This window comes from Tarenaya hassleriana, unplaced genomic scaffold (genome assembly GCF_000463585.1).
Source record: "Tarenaya hassleriana unplaced genomic scaffold, ASM46358v1 Cleome13, whole genome shotgun sequence".
NCBI classification, from domain to species: domain Eukaryota; kingdom Viridiplantae; phylum Streptophyta; class Magnoliopsida; order Brassicales; family Cleomaceae; genus Tarenaya; species Tarenaya hassleriana.
The window spans coordinates 530673-548566 of record NW_010963495.1 but is presented as its reverse complement, the minus strand read 5'-3'; the positions used below and the strand labels follow the sequence as shown (position 1 = coordinate 548566).

Sequence of the window (17894 nt, the reverse complement as noted above, 5' to 3'; positions counted from 1 at the left end):
GGCGATCGGTCGGGTTCGGTTATTTCGGTTTCGGTCGGGTTCGGTTATCGAGAGATCGACGGTTACAATTCTCAAAATTCTAAAATTTACTTATAATTTTACTCATCATTTAAAAAAATAAAATTTCTAAATATTGTTACCATGTAGGCCTATGTATTAAAATATTTAAGAACATATGTGTTTGTGTGTGTGTGACCTATAACGTAATTTTCAAATCCTTTTAAACCTTAGCTGATTTTGTATTTGTTCCATGCATAAAAAGAATATTTATTCAACATAAAATAATATTTTCATATATTAAGAGACAAAATTAATCTAAAAAGGGTTCTTTTCAAAGTAAAAAAAAAACTATTTTCAGATATTAAGAGAAATTAATTTTTATATATTATATTCCTAGTATATTTATACAACATTCTATATATTATGATTGAAACATTGAAAACTTATATCCACCGATTGTACTTCCTGCTGCTTTTTTACCTATTAATTTAACCTCTTTTTTTACTTTTTAACTTTCTGATGCAATTATTAGTAAATGGTAAATTTGGTACGCATCTCATAATAAACCCTAACGATGTTCAAATAAACGATTCTACATTGCATTGGTTTATGGTAGTTAGTTAGTGGACAATGATTGATAATCGATGGTATAAGGAATATGTAAAATACTTTATATTTCTATGTTAAAGTAGGAGACAAACACAAATGTCACCGTACCCATTTGAATTTTAAGTTTTAAATATAGGATATTATCTTTATTAATTAGATATATGTATTAATTACATGATTGTATTTTTAAATTATAGGAATACAAACAATATTTTTTGAAAATTTTAAAATTATATTGCAAGAGCGTTTAGTCGAGTTGGTGCAAATGGCCCAAGCAACAGTGTTGGCTTGAAACATTTATTTCCCGTTATAAATGCCGATTTGTTTTATTTTATACAGCCTGTGATAATTGTTAAATGGTATATCATTATTTTTCATTTGTTGTAATTTTTTAAAAGTTTGTATTAGTGAATGTAGTCCCTCCCATAAGCATTACATCATCAACACACTTTTACAATGTTAATAATAAAATATTTCTACGGTTTGGTGAATATAGAGAAACTTACATAGAGATTACGTAACATATATATATATATATATATATATATATATATATATATATTTAAAACTCAGATAATTGGATTTATTTTTCTTTAAGAGAGAGAGAGAATTCGAAACAAGTCAACGTGGAGGGAACATGTTTAATTTATTAACAAAAGACATAAAACGTCGCCGTAAGTGTCGGTCATCATCATCAGCCCTTTCACTCCGCCAAAACGTAAGGCCATCACAACTATTAGAGTTTGGATTGTTTTTTTCAATTTTAAAATAATTACATTTACATGTGCAAATTCCGTTATTATTTTGTTCTTTTTTTTTTGTTATAACGTAGGAAAACCCATCGCACAGTCTTCGAAACGGACACCGTTCGGTTTCACAGGCCGAACGACGTCTCGGCCTGTAAACCACCGATTCCGCGCAATAGTTGGTAAACTACACGGATCAAATAAACCAGTTGAAACAGATCGACTCACAAAAAAATATAAATCTCAGTAAAAATCGAACTTAAAACCTCTTATAGATAGATTTATCATTTTCCAATTGAATTGAGAATTTTCCTTTCTTATTTTGTTCTAGATTCTATTCTATTGATAAAAACGTTAGTTTTCAAATATGTTATTAAAATAAATATATTCTCAATTGTTTCACCCTCTTTAGTCTTAAAGTGACTTGGATAGAAAAAAAAAATTAACATTGAGATATAAACTTTAGAAAAAAACATTTAATTTTTAGCCAAAAAATGAAAGAAATTGGAAAAAACAAAGGAAAAAATGGCAAGTAAATGGCTCACACAAGTAATTGTCCGAATTGGAAAAGCCACACAAGAATTTCCCAAATCTGTAAAGCCTAATCAAGACAACAACTCTTGCATTTGGAAAATAGTAATACGATATGGCAAAATAGGAGAAATAACACTCACGGCCATTGATTTCGAATCTAATTCAAAACTTCGGAAAAAGAAATATATTAAAAACTAATTTTAAATTAAAGAGTCCTGAAAATAAAACAAAAAATATATATAAAATGGGGCCCACCTCTGCAACATCTGTTTCAGTTTTTTTATTTTTAACACTGCAGATTTTGCTCTCTGAGTTTTTATAACAGTTAACCGGAACACTTTTAGTTCAAATGAGTTCCCGGTTTATTTTGGATTTTTACTAATACGTTATTATATATATATACTATAATTAGATAAGTAAAAAAAAAAGAATATAATTTGATACTATCATATAGAAAACAATTGTAATTAGAACCAAAGGTCTTAAAGTCGATTGGGTCAGTTTCCGAGTCAGATTCTTGCAATTATAAAAGCGAGGTTTTTGGTGAACACTGGAGCAAACACAGATCCAACAACAACAAAAAATGAAGAGTAACACGAACACGAAGCTAATACTCTTCCATCCTTCCATCACCTCAAAATCCGCCGCCACCGCTGCAACCCACCACCGTCTCTGGTTCTTCTTCTTCCTCTCCTTCTTCACCATCGCCTTCTCCCTCACCCTCTTCTCCTCCTCCCTCCATTCCTCTTCCTCCTCCTCCTCCTCCGCCTCCTCCGCATCCCCTTCATTCCCTCCTCACGTCGCCGCCGCACTCCTCCATTACGCCGCCGTCTCCGCCTCCAACTCCTCCATGTCCCTCTCTGAACTCTCCGCCGTTTCCGCCGCCGTTCGCTCCGTCTCCGGCCGTAACCTCCTTGTCTTCGGTCTAAGCCACGAATCCCTCCTCTGGAGGTCCATCAATTTCGCCGGCAGGACCGTTTTCGTTGACGAAAACTCATACGCCGTCTCCAAGTTCGAGCAGGCGAATCCCGGCGTCGAGGCCTACGACGTCGTTTTCTCCACCAGGGTCTCTCAGGCAGGCGAGCTCCTCCGTTATTACAGGACACAACACGAGTGCCGACCGGTTCAGAACCTCCTGTTCTCAGATTGCAAGCTGGGCATCAACGATCTCCCAAATTTCGTCTACGAAACCGACTGGGATGTGATTCTGGTCGACGGGCCAAGTGGGTTCTCCGGCGAATCCCCGGGGAGGATGTCGGCGATCTTCACGGCGGCAGTCCTGGCGAGGAGCAAGAGAGATGTGAAGAGCAAGAAGAAAACGGATGTGTTCGTGCACGAGTTCGGGAGAAAAGTGGAGAGAGTTTACAGTGAGGAGTTTCTCTGCAAGGAGAAACTGGTGGAGGTCGTCGGAGAATTGGCGCATTTCTCGGTGGCGGCAGAGGAAGGTGGAGCTGGGTCGCCTGAAGAAGTGATGTTTTGTCGGAACTCGAAAGGGTTGTCCGAGAATTTCGCGCCGGTGACTGGTGGCGATGACGAGGACGGTGGTGTTGAGTCTGTTGACGATGACTGATGGAGTTCGGGTCCCTGAGGGCTCTTTTGTAATTAACTTAGTTTTCGAATGTTTTAATTTAGTTTTTTTTTTTCAAGTTTTTGAAACAAAAGTTACAAACTTTGAACGAAAAAATGCATGGAATCGAATCGAATCTCAAGCCATTGATGAAAAGCATCAAATTTGGGATATAAAAGTATAGCTTATGATGATTTATGTTATCTTGCATGTCATGTCGGTTGTCGGGAAAAATCTGCGAGTATAATGTAAAAAAGTTTAAATTTTCGAACCTTCAATGAGTAAAATATAAAAAATTCAATGTATTTATACTGAAATTGAATAGATTGATTCTTCGATGACAATAAGAGATTTTCTAGCCGCTTGTTTAAAAATTGGCCTCGCGTCCAGGTTTTACTTTAAAAGGAGGTAAATCCCGAATTAACTGTTTTAATTAAAAAAAACAATTGATATTAATAATAAATTTTAGATACCATTTTTAAGAAATAGTTAAATATTAAAAATCCCAAATAAATATAAAGAATCTCAATAAATTTTTAAAATATAGTTGTATAAACAATAAAATAAAATTGAATATGAATTAGATCATAATATAAAATATAGTGATATGATTTTTTTAAGACTAAAAAATATACATTTTGAAATCCATAATGTTCGCCCGGGCTTACATAGAAGCTCGATTTTATTTTGTTTTCGCCGTGGACATCTAATTTAATACATTGAGCGTTGTCCCCTTTCGAGGCCATGGAAATTAAAGAGTTCGGTACACTTGAAAGCTCGAAATAATTTCTCTAGAAATTTATATATATAAAAAACTCGTGTTTTATTTTCTCTTTAGAAAAAGTTGCGAAAATGTGTCGGTGAAGACACTGCATCGTGGCTTTACACTATTTCCCCCCATTTTCATGTATTCAAAATTACTGTACGTTAATAAATTATCATAAACAATAACAAAAATAATATAATCACAAATCTTCACCTAATTTAACCAAAAAAAAAAATTAGAGTCAACACTCAAGTGCAAAAACAGAGTACGAACTCGAGATTATCTAATGAAACCATCATTGTTTATTAAGTTAATTGATTATATGCGGATAAAAGTATTATGGAGTGCAAAGAGTGATTAGTGGGGGAATTACAAAAAAATTCACGTAAAAAGACGCGCATAGGTCAACGTGTGAAAGCCACGCGCTAAATGATTGGAGCATTGGAGCGCGCATGGATAAGGTTATCGAAGAAGCTTCGTCCGATCGATGTTGACGTGGCAGACAGATAGGAAAGCTAATTCGCGCGTATGCTTTTGCTTCTCTCTTCTTTCTCTCACGTGGTGCACGTGATCACCAAAGCGTTACGTTACGAAATCACGTGAGAGGGAGAGAGAGATTGTCGGTGAAGGGAGCACAGTGTATTAGGTGGTCGCCCCTGCATAGTATAATTTTCCCCCGGGAAAGGAAGATTCGATGTTTTATAATGGGCCCTAATATGGGCCGTATATGGGCCAGTAGGTTGCCATCGCTATTATAGTTACAGGATAAATGTTGTGTGTAAATTTGAATTGATAAAATTAAAAGATAAAAGCTTTTGAGTGAATTATTTTTAAATTAAAAAAAAAACATAAATTTCAGTGTTTATAGTGTATTTGTAAAACGCATTGTTTAATATATTTAAATTCAGTAAAATAGTTTCGTTAGGTTTTAAATGAGATAAATGTACGAGAAAACCTGTTTGCTTGTTTGCATGCACATTTTTAAAACTAACTTACAATATGTTTGTTTAATAAATGGAAGAATCCAACCCTATTTTATATATTAATATATTTTATTAGCTTATTATAGGCCAATATCACTAATTAATTTAGCAAATCATGTACTCAGCGTACGCCAACATTCAGAAATACATAATCGGTCCAAGTCAACTTACGATATTCGCCATGGACAATTTCAAATGATTCAAATGTATGTTTATATACATAAAAAAAAAACGAAATAATTTATATATTTAATTTATTTATTTGATTTTTATTCATTTTCCTGCTTTTAAAATACGCGTAAACTAATAGTCGTCGGGGGAAAAAAAGAGTTTAATAAAAATGTCAACTTTTCGGTCAGCCAAACGCGTCGCGGTTTCGTTCTTAAGCAATCAGCGTAATTCAAAATCAAAGGAATTTGTATAAAAGCGACGGCATTTATCAAATCGATTTTTCATCTCTCTGCTTCTCTCGATTGTTTTCTCAGACCCTACTAACCCTCTGTTTCCGAAGCAAATCCTGAAGATTCTTCAACATCGATTATGGGTATTCAAGGGCAGATTCTTGAGATCACTGGTTGGTGTCGCTCTCGATTCCCTGTTCTGTTCTTCGTTTTTTTTTTCTCCGATGATCAATACCCTTTTGTTCGATTTCCGAAAAGTTTAAAACTTTTTCGATTTTGCTGTTGTTGTTTTGTTGTTTTCTTCTTCAGTTGTTGGGTGTCAGAAATTGAAAGACACGGAGTGGATTTCAAGGCAAGATCCGTACGTCTGCCTTGAGTATGGTGGCACGAGACACCGGACAAGAACCTGCACAGGTTTGGTTCTTCTTTGGGGGTCTCCCAGATCCGAACTCTGAACGAGAAATTTGTTAAATTTTTGTTGTTTAGGGTTAAATTAGTCTGATGCACTGAAAATCTGAACTTGGGTTTGGTTTCAGATGGTGGAAAGAACCCTACATTCCAAGAAAAGTTTATGTTCACTCTGATAGAAGGTCTTAGGGACGTTAAGGTTGCTGTCTGGAACAGCAATACATTGACTACAGATGATTTCATCGGTAACGCAACGTATGTAACGGCGACTGATAAGAGATTTCTCGTATTAGATGGACACTGCATTTAGGGTTTGATCTTTGAGTTTATGGGATCTGTTTGTTTTGTTTGTGATCAGGATTCCATTGCAGAAGGTTCTTTCCCAGGGATATGAGGACTGCACCTGGACTCTACAGACTAAAACTGGGAGGTGAGAAGCCGTGGCTTGTAGCCTTGTTTCCTTTATTACTAGTTCTTGATGTCTCTGTACACTCGAATTTCATGTATACGATGATCCATAATTGCATGCCACTGAGTGCTTTTGCTCTTCCCTTGATGTGTCTGATTTCTTGCAAGGTTCTTTAGAAGTTTAGGTAACAGCAGAGTACAACGCTTAACAGGTTGTGTTCTTGATTATGTTTTTTTCCTCTGTCTGCTTTCTGTATCCTTGTCTTTCGTGCTCTCGTTATGAAGTTTTATGCTCTCTTTTTTTTATCCCTGTCGGATCTTGAAGATTGGTCGAAAAGATAGCCTGTCTTGTTTATTTGTATTCTTCTAAGGTATGGAGGTCTTTCTGTCATCTGCTTATATGCATAGACACACTTAACTGTTTTGAGTTTAGTGGAATCCCAAGCCTGCTCTAATGCACAAAATGTCTAAATTTCTCTTTCAATTGATGTGAAAACATGTTTGGTTTGATGGCGATCTCTTCCTGGACCGACTTTGGGCACATTCCACTGGTGATGAGCCATTTGGTTAAGAAGAATATATACCGCTAGTGATTGAAATTCGTATTATAGTTTTACTTATATGCATCCCTTGTTTCGGTTGCAGATACGGGGGAGAAGTAAGACTTATCATGCATTTTGAAGGAGCCAAAGTAAGTCTTTTTAACTCCATTCACCTCCCTGCCGTTGAATCATTCAACAAGATTTGTATCTGCCCAAATTTCTCTATCGATTTTCTTTTTAACCGAGCAAACCTGTATAGCCCCCTTGTTCGAGATGGATATATTTCATCCTCAGCTACCATCTATCGGTTATTATTTGATCAGATTCACTCGGAACATGGGGTATGAATACAGTTTTCAGTCGTGGGATTGCATAGCCTGTTATGCCCTCGGTTTCAGGCCATCTTGTGTGGAATAGTAGTTAAATACCGAGTTCATCTTCTAATGCAGAAACACGATTACACGACTGGCCCGTCGGCACCACCATACACCTCTCACGGGCCCCAAGTACCTCCCTACTCAGCGGCGCCACCTCATCTGCCAGCCTCGGCTCCATCTCCGTACGCATCACCACCTCCGCCTCCATACTCGGTCCCTCCGCCATACCCTCAGTACCCACCAACCGGATATCCCCCAGCTTCGGCTTACGCTCCTCAGCCATCCGCCTACCCTCCCCCTCCTCCTTCGGCATACCCTCCAGCTCCATCAGCATACCCTCCGGCTCCTTCAGCATACCCTCCGGCTCCTTCAGCGTATCCTCCTTCATACCCCCCACCTGCATACCCTCCTCAGGCCTCGCCATATTACCCACCACCAGGTACGGTTACGTTTGCCGAATCTGATCAAAGTCTGTGTCTTTGATCACGAACTGTTTGCATCATTGTTCAGATGATCTGATAGATACTGTTTTCGGGTTTTTTCCGTTTTAGGTCCTTATCCGGGACAATACCCGCCTCCACCGTACTGAGCTGCTCGATCTTTCCAAGGCGTGGAGAACCGGGATCTGGAGTTGTGTCGGAACGAGTTTGTTTGAATGTACATACACTTATCAGTAGGATCGTCGTGTTCATGGGTATGATCAGGTTCGGTGAAGTGGGATTTTTGCCAGGAAACTGTTTCTGGGTGCTGTTGAAAGTGTTGATAAAAATCTCCTTTTACGAAATATATGATAATGTTTTTTTCTTCTAATTTTCACATATTGAAGTTCTTGGAAACCTCGTATTTGGATCGTCATTTACAGAACATTTCACGATCCATCGGTCAAGTGGTTGCAACAATTGACGCAGGAATCAAAGCTCTTGTCGTATCAAAGAGTTCGATAATAACTAGTAGGATGTTTGTGTAGCATCTGACATATCTTTTTTAGGACGTGTTTTTTTTTTACGAACCCGCTGACCCACCCAGAGGGTTTCTTAAGTGGTGTTGAAAATCGTATATTGTTTAGGTGAAGAATGCCACCACGTCACGTGCTTCTCATCTCTCTCGTGGACTTCTTGTTGAGCCTTTGTTCACAATCTGAATCTACACATATTATTAATTGTTAGAAGAAGAAAAAATACCACATAAAATCATGAATTTAATAACAAAAACAATCTCATTAAAAACATCAAAAAATGAAGTTATCATCAATTCAACTGTATTGAAAAATATGAGAAATTTACATGGATTGTTAGAATTAAAAACCCAATTAATCTTTAAATTCCCAAATCAAAATATAAAGTTGTTTTAAATCCCGGAAATATAATAATTTCCTTCTTAGAAATACAAACCTACTTTTTGGAAATTTTCCCCTATATATATATATATATGTTTGTGTATGTGTGTTGTCATATAACATTATGACATGTAAGAAAAGATGCTTTCAATTACCCTTGTCTGCTGGAAACTCCATAGGGACGACCATATATATTAACAATGTGTGCGAGAATTGATGTCAAAATTCTAAAAGTTATGATATAATTAATCTAAGTATGAACATGGGCATGCATAATTATGTTATGTATGAAGATTCATTGAATAAACAAGTGATTAAAGAGTCAAGGTTGGTTATTAGAACAACTACCTTATATTGTTCTTTTCATGAGAAAGAACGGGCAAAAGAAATGCATACATTATATATATATATATATATATATATATATATATATTCATGAATATGATGCATTTACTTTGAATCCACTCATTGTGTACCCGGTAATAAGAAAAAGTTAACCTGCATTTACAGCAGGGTCCAAGGTGAAAAAAAAAATTAAGACATATTTTATTTAAACTGTTTACAAACATATATACATCCAAATCTTATTTTCATTATTCGTTCGGTTCATTACATAGAAGAAAATACCCCCCTCATAAAATCTTGATTTATCACATAATTTCCGACTAAATTATAATTAATAATACTGTTTGAATGGGGAATCAAATGAGTTCATATTATGAGACATTAAGTGGTGGTGTGGTTGTAGAACGCCGAGGCTAAAACCTTTGAAACTTGAAAAAACAAGAATATCAAAGTTGGTTGATACGCGTTGACTTTATGAACACATGACTAATGATTCATAGGCTAATCAAACTCATTATTCTTCCTTAATCTTGTCTTTGTCCGGTGGTTAATCGCAAAAGATTAAGTGGTTGTTGCTAATCATCATTCTATTTATACACACATGCATATATATATATATGTATATGTATATATGACTATGACAATTAATTCCATTGCAAGAAATTTCCTTAACCTAAGTTGAGTTGTACCAACTCGGTCATAGTTTTCCTTTGGTTAGTAGTGTATTCGAAGAAGTTTATTTAACTTTAAATTTAAGAATTTTTTTATAATTCTTGCAAATTATTGCTCTAATAAACCTTTGACCGGTTTGACCACAATTTTCAAACGATCGGAAATCCACATATTAACAGATTGTTGATGTCATTTTTTAAATTAAAATTGATAACGTGTATAAAGTGACATCAGCAATCCGTTAATACGTGGATTTTCGATCGCCTAAAATTGTGGTCAAACCGGTCAAAGGTTTATTAGAGCAATAATTTGCAAGTTCGAGGTTTTACTCAGTGACAAGTTACAAGTTCGGGGATTGAATGACAGTTTTTCAAGTTAAAGGTTTATTTGTATATATTTTTGCAAGTTGAAGATTTTTTAGGGATTTTATCCTAGTATAAATTATGTATACTATCCATATTCATATATAAATTTTTCATAACGTTCGACGCATCTAATTCACCGGAAGCAATCTAACCGATAAGAACGAAAATAATAACTGAGTAAGATTATAACAACGTAAATTAAATCTATCACAATTTTTGAAAACGTCTCTTAATTCGCCAATTACCTTAACCGTCGAGACAGAAACATAACATAGCACAAAGTTATCATCATCATCATCATCATCATCATCTAATTCATGTAAAGAAAATGGACCATCATAATTATTTTGGGTAAAAATATCTTGACTCATTATGAAAGCTAGTTCTCATTATGGTGTTATATGAGCTAGTTACAACTTTCATCCATATTTAGATTAATTAAATTTCATCTATGATACATTAAAAAAAAAAGGAGTTTGAATTCTTTGGTGCCACATCACTCTATGAAAATGTTTTAAGTTTCTTATATTCAAAAAATGTTCCAAATATGGCAGAACAGTTGGAGAAAAAGTATGGCAAAAGAATAAATGATAGATTTACAGTGATTTTAAAATCAAAGTAAAATTATCGGATTTTATATCAGGACCGAATTTACTGTTATATATATATATATATATATAGCTCTGAATTTTACAATCTTTATAATATTGTTTATTAATACATATATATATACTAACCAAAGTGGTGTTCATGTTCTCAAACTACGTTAACTTCAGACCATGAAGATAGGGGGAAACAAAGGAAAGTACTGTTAGTGGCAATATTTAATAGATTTCTATAAATAGGTCTTCCATTGATTTAGACTCTTTTTTTTAAAAAAAAATTTAGAAAGTTACTCAATGGATGAAGTATCATAGTTGTCAATTTTGTTCGTTTATTTTAGTTCATTTTTTATTTTAAGAATTGGCTACTTTTTACTCCAACCTGGTTGGAATTCTATTTTTCATTAACAAAATTAAATTGAATTCATTTTAAATATAGCACATTATATATATTACTCCCTCCGTTTCAGATTAATTGTAGTTTTAGAATTTTTCACATTTTTTAAGAAAAGAAAGAAAAAGACACATGTAACCTTATTTAATGATAAAAATAATGTTATCACTAATAATTTATTAGAATTTCGGAGGGATAAAATTGGAAACTATTGTAAAAAACTATCTTAGAAATGTAGAATGACAAATATTTTGAAACATGGAAAATAAATTAAAACTACAAATATTTTGAAACGGAGGGAGTATATTATTCGTTTTGTTATGGTTTTAGGTTCCACTCAAATAATCATTCTTAAATAAAAAAAATATTCAGTTAAAACACTAGGAGGGGAATGAGAAGTTGAAAACGTATAATTTACCATGTTATATACTCAATTTTTGTACATAGAAATATCGATTTTAAAAATATTTCGCTTAATTTTTTACATAAATTTTTTAAATTTGTTAGAATACATAAATAAAGGCAATCAGTGATTTTTCTTCCTCTTTTTTTAGGAAAATTTATGGTCCAGAATGAGTTGGACTTTGCTGGCAACCACTCCCATTTATTTTTATTTTTCACCTTTTCTTGCCTCTGCTTACTGCTTTTAACCCTTTTGTTTCCAAGTCAGAAATTGTTGACGCCTTTTTTTTAATAATGTATTTACACTAAAGATAAAAGTAAAATATTCCAGAAAATACAATATACTTACAGGCAGATATTTTATAATTAGGATGCAATATAACAATCACATTGAATCAAATAAAAAATATACAAATATGTCTGCGTAAAATATAAATGGGATCCAACTCTGTTAAGAAGCCCGAAAACCAATGATTAAAATTGTACAATAAACACAAACAACTATATATTATATATATATATACTATATATCATTCTTTAGCGAGTGACAATTATCTTGAAAATAATTTACATGGTGGTATTTGGCGGGGCCGAAAGTCAACGTACAACATATCCCATGCACTAACCGTACGGTCGTTCATATCTGTTCATTTATTTAATAATTTATTTTTAACAGGAATTTATTTTTAAAAAAAGCATGAAAATTGGGTTGTCAAAGCTGCCACATAAAGCCTTACATATTTCGATCTAATGACGAATGGGTTATTCACGGACTGAAATATGTTGGTCCAAACCTTTCAAATTTTAGTTCTAACGGTGAAATCGGGATGTAAAACGTATGTTTCGTCTTGATTTTAAACTTTAAATTTGGTGAAAGAACGTATATTTAAAATCACATGATTGATCTCTAACCCCAAGATTTGTGTGAGTCTTAATTTAGGACACTCCATGTGAGAGGGAAGTGAGATAAAATTTGATTTCAATTTCAGATATGTGTACGAGAGAGTTGTAAAGTGATAATTTATTGATTTTTTGTTTACAAAATTCAAAAGACGTAATTGGATCGAAAGTGTGCAATGAATTATTGGATCTTTATAAAAAAAATATTTGAATGGCATTGAAAAGATGTGGATATAATAATAAGAATGTTAATATATATATATATATATATATATATATATACATTGTACAAACTCAAGTTATTTTCCTTTCCTTAAAGCATTTCGTTTGAAAGTGAAATATCATTATCGTAAGTCTCTTTGGAAGTTTCAAACTTTGGCATAATCTCTCAAACTTGCAAGATTAAGATTTATCAGATCCATGACAGGGATATATTATATTCCTGTTATAAAAAATAAATCTCATAAAACAAAAGAACCTTCAAAATTTATTTATTTATATATACAATAAATCTACATTATTTCCAAATTTTCCAACATATGTTATTGACAACTACGTACATTATTTTTTTAGCTAGAAGTACATTATTTTCCAACATATTTATACACATAAGTACATTATTTTTAAAAATAAAAGAACTTTAAAAATAATAAATATATAGAATTTCAAATTTCTAAATAAAATAAATATGTAGCTTATTTTAAAATTTTCTAAATAAATATATGAACTTTTGAAAAATGTTCTCAAATTTGTTACGATCAACAACATATCAATACCATATTAGCAAAATTCACTACGTTAAAAAAAATACTATGACAAGAAATATATATATGCATGCATGCATACACAAGACATGCACATCAAAAGAGGAGTGACCGTCACCGCCGTAGATCCGACGGTGTCAACTTACATGATATCATATTATTAATGTTTGTTTTCTTCGACTTGTGTTTCTTTAAACAATATTTTTTTTCGATTGGATTAAACAAAATAAATACTTACAATCTGCATGAAAATGCGAATTTCAAATATATGTTATTGATCCGTTTCGAATCAATTTGGCATTGACATTATTATTAAATTGTACACGGTTCCACTATATAAGTTATCCCTAAGAAAATTAGTGATTTTTTTAAAAAAAATTAGAACGACGAAGATTTCAATCATAACAATATATATCATTATAATCGGGTAAAATTATTGTAGTTTTTTATTAAGAACTTTCGGGGAAATAGAGTTATTTCTATTTATTATACTTAACATAATTCACAATATTTATGTGAATTGAGAAAAATAAGAAAGAAAATCGTCACCAATCTCTAAGTATGAGTTGGCCCTTCTTCTACCCAACGACCAAAGATTTTTCTCGTTGGTCTCAACGTCGCTTTATTGTAAAAGAAAACAACCATTGGTAAAAAAAAAATACAAAAATAAAACATATCCAGTGCCCGACGATTTTAGTTATATTTATGAGGTATCCGTCATATACATACATACATTATTTAAAAAATACAAAAATATGTATATAATATATAAATTATACGGAAAATACAAAATGTGAATATGATATATAGGAATAGGACTAGGGACTAGACTACGTAATCTATATAATACATCCATTTACTCTCCCACACATAATATGAACGTTGTATCAAAATATTTTATAATGTTTTCCGCAAGTCATATCATAAATCCAATACAAGGCCTAAATTTTGGAATTTATGGCTGCTTCATATATGCTTTATTAATTTACTTGTGTTCTGCATTATCTCTTGCAATTAATCAAACAATTTTATTTTCTTAAAATCCATTTCCTTGGAACATTATTTTTTTTTATCTCATGCCTTTTCAAATATCATTTGTCCAAAAATGTAATATTTTTTTTTTATGTTTAATAATAATAACATAGTATCCGATTAACCAATTGTTTTTATAAAAATATATTTTGGGTAGAGAAACCATCTTGTATTCACGGTTCCCCCCCCCCCCAAATTACCAAATTTTAATATCTTAAGTCTAATATAATAAAATACTCCCCAACGAATATTAAAAAGAAACATTAAGTGCAGGTGAAACAAAATCACACCTACTTCACACAAAATTACGAAATTAGAACTCACATTAATTACAAAACTAGACATTAGACCCGTGCAAATTTTTACATGGATATAGAAGATTTTCTAAAATAGATATATATATCGGTGACAGCCTATTAACAGCAAGAAATATATAAAATTCGTGAATCTTAAAATCCAAATGCATTAAATTATTATCTCGAGAATGGATTATGCGGTGATTTTTTTTGGGTTAATGAATGAATCTTTAACTAATAAGATCAATTTCCTTTCTCTCTCTCCTCTAGCCATTGGCACCGAAAAGCACAAGGATTTTTTTTGCCGCAACCCGATACCCCATTACCCACCGTTTGAATAACCAAATGAATCAAATATATATATATATATATATATATATATACATATACAAGCATGCATATGCGTGTATACTTCGAGATATATACCGTAAGAAACAATAATTTAGAGGGTAAAAGACAAAGCGTGAAAACCTCTCGTCTTCTCTCATAAATCAATCTCCCTTCTTTTCGCTTCTTCCCATTATCAGCTTTTCTCTTCAGCTTCTCTCTCTCTCTCTCTCTCTCTCTCTCTCTCTTTCTAAGTGTCTCTGTAGCTCTCTGGTAGCTATCTTTGCACGCTTCCACAAATAGAGAGAGAGGGAGAGGTCAGGAGAGAGAGAGAGAGAGAGAGAGAGAGAGAGATGTGAGTTTCTCCGAGAGACCCTTCATCTATCTTCATACTTCTTATCATCTTCTGTGTCATGTCCTAAAACAAAAAAGGGAATTCTCAAGGGAAAAAAAACAGTGAGACCCTTGTTCTTGTTCTTGTGAGAAGAAGATTAACAATGGCGAATCCGAAGGAAAATGGAGAAGCACCACAAGTGTTCCCAGTTCAGGAGCAAGAACTAAGTTCTTCGCTCCTTCTGGATGCTCTCTACTGCGAAGAAGAGACATGGGAAGACGAAGAAGGAGAAGGAGAAGTGGAAGAGGTTTCAGACAACACTTCTTTCTCTTCTGCTTCTCCGTTTATTGTGCTTGACCAAGATTTGTTCTGGGAAGACGAAGAGCTCATCTCTCTGTTCACCAAAGAACGAGAACAAGAACATGAACTAAGTTGTCTTGACGATGTTTATCTCTCCTCGGACCGGAAGGAAGCTGTAGATTGGATTCTGAGAGTGAATTCCCATTACGGGTTCTCGACTTTGACTGCAGTTTTAGCCATGAACTATCTCGACAGGTTCGTCTGCAGCTACAGCTTACAGAGGGACAAGCCATGGATGCTTCAACTAGTTGCTGTCACTTGTCTCTCTCTTGCTGCTAAAGTTGAAGAAATCCAAGTCCCTCTTCTCGTAGACCTCCAAGTACGACACAACACAAACACGAAAGTCCCATCCTTTTACTTTTTGTAACCTTCTTTCCTCTGATTCTCAGATTTTTCTCTGTTTTCTGGTATCTGTTCAAGGTGGAGGAGACGAAGTATGTGTTCGAGGCCAAGACAATACAGAGAATGGAGCTCTTGATTCTGTCTACGCTTCGATGGAAGATGCATCTGGTTTCTCCCATTTCGTTCCTCGACCACATCATAAGGAGGTTGGGTCTGAAGAACAATGTCCACTGGGACTTCCTCAAGAGATGCGAGCGTCTTCTTCTCTCTGTTGTCTCCGGTAAGCATAACCCAAAATACGACACAAACCCAAAACATTGTCTTTTGTGCGATAACACAACTGGATAAACGACAAAAAGGAAAAACAAAGACGAACCCATATCGTTTCTCATCAATTACCGATCTGGGTATCTCACATTCGTCTGTTTTTTCTCCATGTTTTTTTTGTCAGATTCAAGATTTGTCGGCTATCTCCCATCGGTTCTCGCCACAGCCACTATGATGCACGTTATCGAGCAAGTTGAGCCCTTTGACCCAAAATTATACCAAAATAAGCTCCTTGCTGTCCTCAAACTGAGCAAGGTTCGCTTCTATACCCTAAAGTTTAAGTCTTTTTACACTTCCCATTTCATCTCAGGCATTTTCACACACACCTCTCGCGCATTTACAGGAAAAGGTGAAGACTTGCTACAATCTCATTCTCGAACTCCCAGTGAATCTCAACGAAGACCCTATTCACAGGAAACGCAAGATTCACGAATCGACGCTGAGTAGTCCCAGTTGCGTCATCGATTCGAAGTATTTCAGAAGCGAAAGCTCCAACGATTCCTGGTCCGCGAGCTCCTATCGCTGCCATTGCTACCAATCATCGGTCTGTTCTTCGGCTCAAACACCGCCATTGAAGAAGCTTAGAGGAGCTTCCGAGAAGAAGAAACCGATGCGTTTTCCATGGGTCATTGTCGCAAGTCCTTGAGATCGCGAGCTCTTATTTTCGTTTAAGGTTGAATTATGAAATATGCTTCGAATCCAAAAAAAACAACGAAACGTTAACGAATTTGGTAATTCAAAGTCAAAGTTCCAGTCACGCATGTATGAAATTCCGGGAATGCCCTTGGGGGTTAGAGAAAAGTACCCTTGGAAAGAGGGTATAAGTGACATTTGACTGCATGGAGGACACGTATATTCTGCGTAATTTTTTTGAGGCTTTTGTAATTTCAGCTGTAAGTTCCGGGAACATAATATTTCGAATTAATATATGGACATTTTCTAGTTCATATACTGTTTTAATCCCAAGTTGTTTGTTCTATAACCTTTTTTACTCGTAGGTTTCATGTAAATAAACGGACCGGTCCCATGAAAAATTATGCTCAACGTATAATCCTCATAGCTTTGTTATTTTTACCGGTTGACTTATATGAGCGACTTATTTACCTCGATGCATTTCACAATAATCACATGCAATATTTTATAATCATTGAAGTAAATCCTTGTTAGTTGAATTGGTATGTTATATTTAATTATATGATTTTTTGTTGTTAAAATATTTATGAATTGAGTTTCGCAATAATTAACCAGATTTATATCTTTTTTTGGGGGTAAAGATAGATTTATATCTTGTTAGTTTATATTATTTTGGTTTATTAGGAGAAAATTGAAGATATTAGGGCTTTGACTTGGTGAGAATAAGAGCCAAGGTTTGCTTTTTGGTCGGATAATCGCTTTCGAACACCAAAAATAATTATGTTTTTGGTATATTTTATATATATACACACATATAAAGAAAAGAACAAAAGCTGAAAACACTGTCCATCTCGCTAAGATTTTCTTCCAAAGGCCTTTCTTTCGTCACGCGCCCGCGGCGCGTGTGTGACAGTTGCAGCTAAATATGCTTGTTTTTGTCTACAAAAAATCATTCATATTCGTCCGATTGAACAATATCTAAATATTAAATTTATATGAAAACATCTTGACCTTCTGAAAACTAATTGAATCTTTTATTTGTTGATTTAAAATGTTGTATATGTGCTCTTTGGATACGACCAAAACATTTTGTTTAGAATAATCTTTTTAAATATTATTGTG

The 17894-nt window shown here is 34.1% G+C and overlaps 3 protein-coding genes across 4 annotated transcripts; all 3 read left to right on the top strand.

The window, feature by feature from the left end:
• Window positions 1–2415: 2415 nt before the first annotated feature.
• On the top strand, window positions 2416–3650 carry LOC104807254 (protein IRX15-LIKE-like). Its single transcript, XM_010532451.2, has one exon. It carries the CDS (start codon window positions 2473–2475, stop codon window positions 3457–3459), a length of 987 nt encoding a protein of 328 aa, XP_010530753.1. The 5' UTR covers window positions 2416–2472; the 3' UTR covers window positions 3460–3650.
• A 1905-nt stretch (window positions 3651–5555) lies between these two features.
• On the top strand, window positions 5556–8159 carry LOC104807253 (protein SRC2 homolog). Of its 2 annotated transcripts, none has more exons than XM_010532449.2 (7): window positions 5556–5779; window positions 5916–6020; window positions 6143–6269; window positions 6373–6444; window positions 7068–7117; window positions 7414–7780; window positions 7893–8159. In XM_010532449.2, exons 1-7 carry the CDS (start codon window positions 5746–5748, stop codon window positions 8149–8151), a joined length of 1014 nt encoding a protein of 337 aa, XP_010530751.1. In that variant the 5' UTR covers window positions 5556–5745; the 3' UTR covers window positions 8152–8159. The 2 variants fall into 2 exon arrangements, with proteins under 2 accessions (XP_010530751.1, XP_010530752.1); XM_010532450.2 differs by having other exon boundaries at window positions 5559–5779; window positions 7068–7113; window positions 7893–8027.
• Window positions 8160–14927: 6768 nt separating this feature from the next.
• On the top strand, window positions 14928–17086 carry LOC104807251 (cyclin-D3-1). The gene is made up of 4 exons (XM_010532448.2): window positions 14928–15789; window positions 15891–16092; window positions 16264–16394; window positions 16483–17086. Exons 1-4 carry the CDS (start codon window positions 15274–15276, stop codon window positions 16783–16785), a joined length of 1152 nt encoding a protein of 383 aa, XP_010530750.1. The 5' UTR covers window positions 14928–15273; the 3' UTR covers window positions 16786–17086.
• Window positions 17087–17894: the final 808 nt, after the last annotated feature.

Bases quoted from the DNA above. Each gene is read 5' to 3' on its own strand.
- LOC104807254 (XM_010532451.2), top strand. From the start codon at position 2,473: ATGAAGAGTAACACGAACACGAAGCTAATACTCTTCCATCCTTCCATC.
- LOC104807251 (XM_010532448.2), top strand. From the start codon at position 15,274: ATGGCGAATCCGAAGGAAAATGGAGAAGCACCACAAGTGTTCCCAGTT. The intron at 16,093-16,263 runs GTAAGCATAACC...TTTTTTTGTCAG, and splicing joins TCTTCTCTCTGTTGTCTCCG to ATTCAAGATTTGTCGGCTAT. The intron at 16,395-16,482 runs GTTCGCTTCTAT...GCGCATTTACAG, and splicing joins CTGTCCTCAAACTGAGCAAG to GAAAAGGTGAAGACTTGCTA.
- LOC104807253 (XM_010532449.2), top strand. From the start codon at position 5,746: ATGGGTATTCAAGGGCAGATTCTTGAGATCACTG. The intron at 6,270-6,372 runs GTATGTAACGGC...GTTTGTGATCAG, and splicing joins GATTTCATCGGTAACGCAAC to GATTCCATTGCAGAAGGTTC. The intron at 7,118-7,413 runs GTCTTTTTAACT...CTTCTAATGCAG, and splicing joins TTTTGAAGGAGCCAAAGTAA to AAACACGATTACACGACTGG.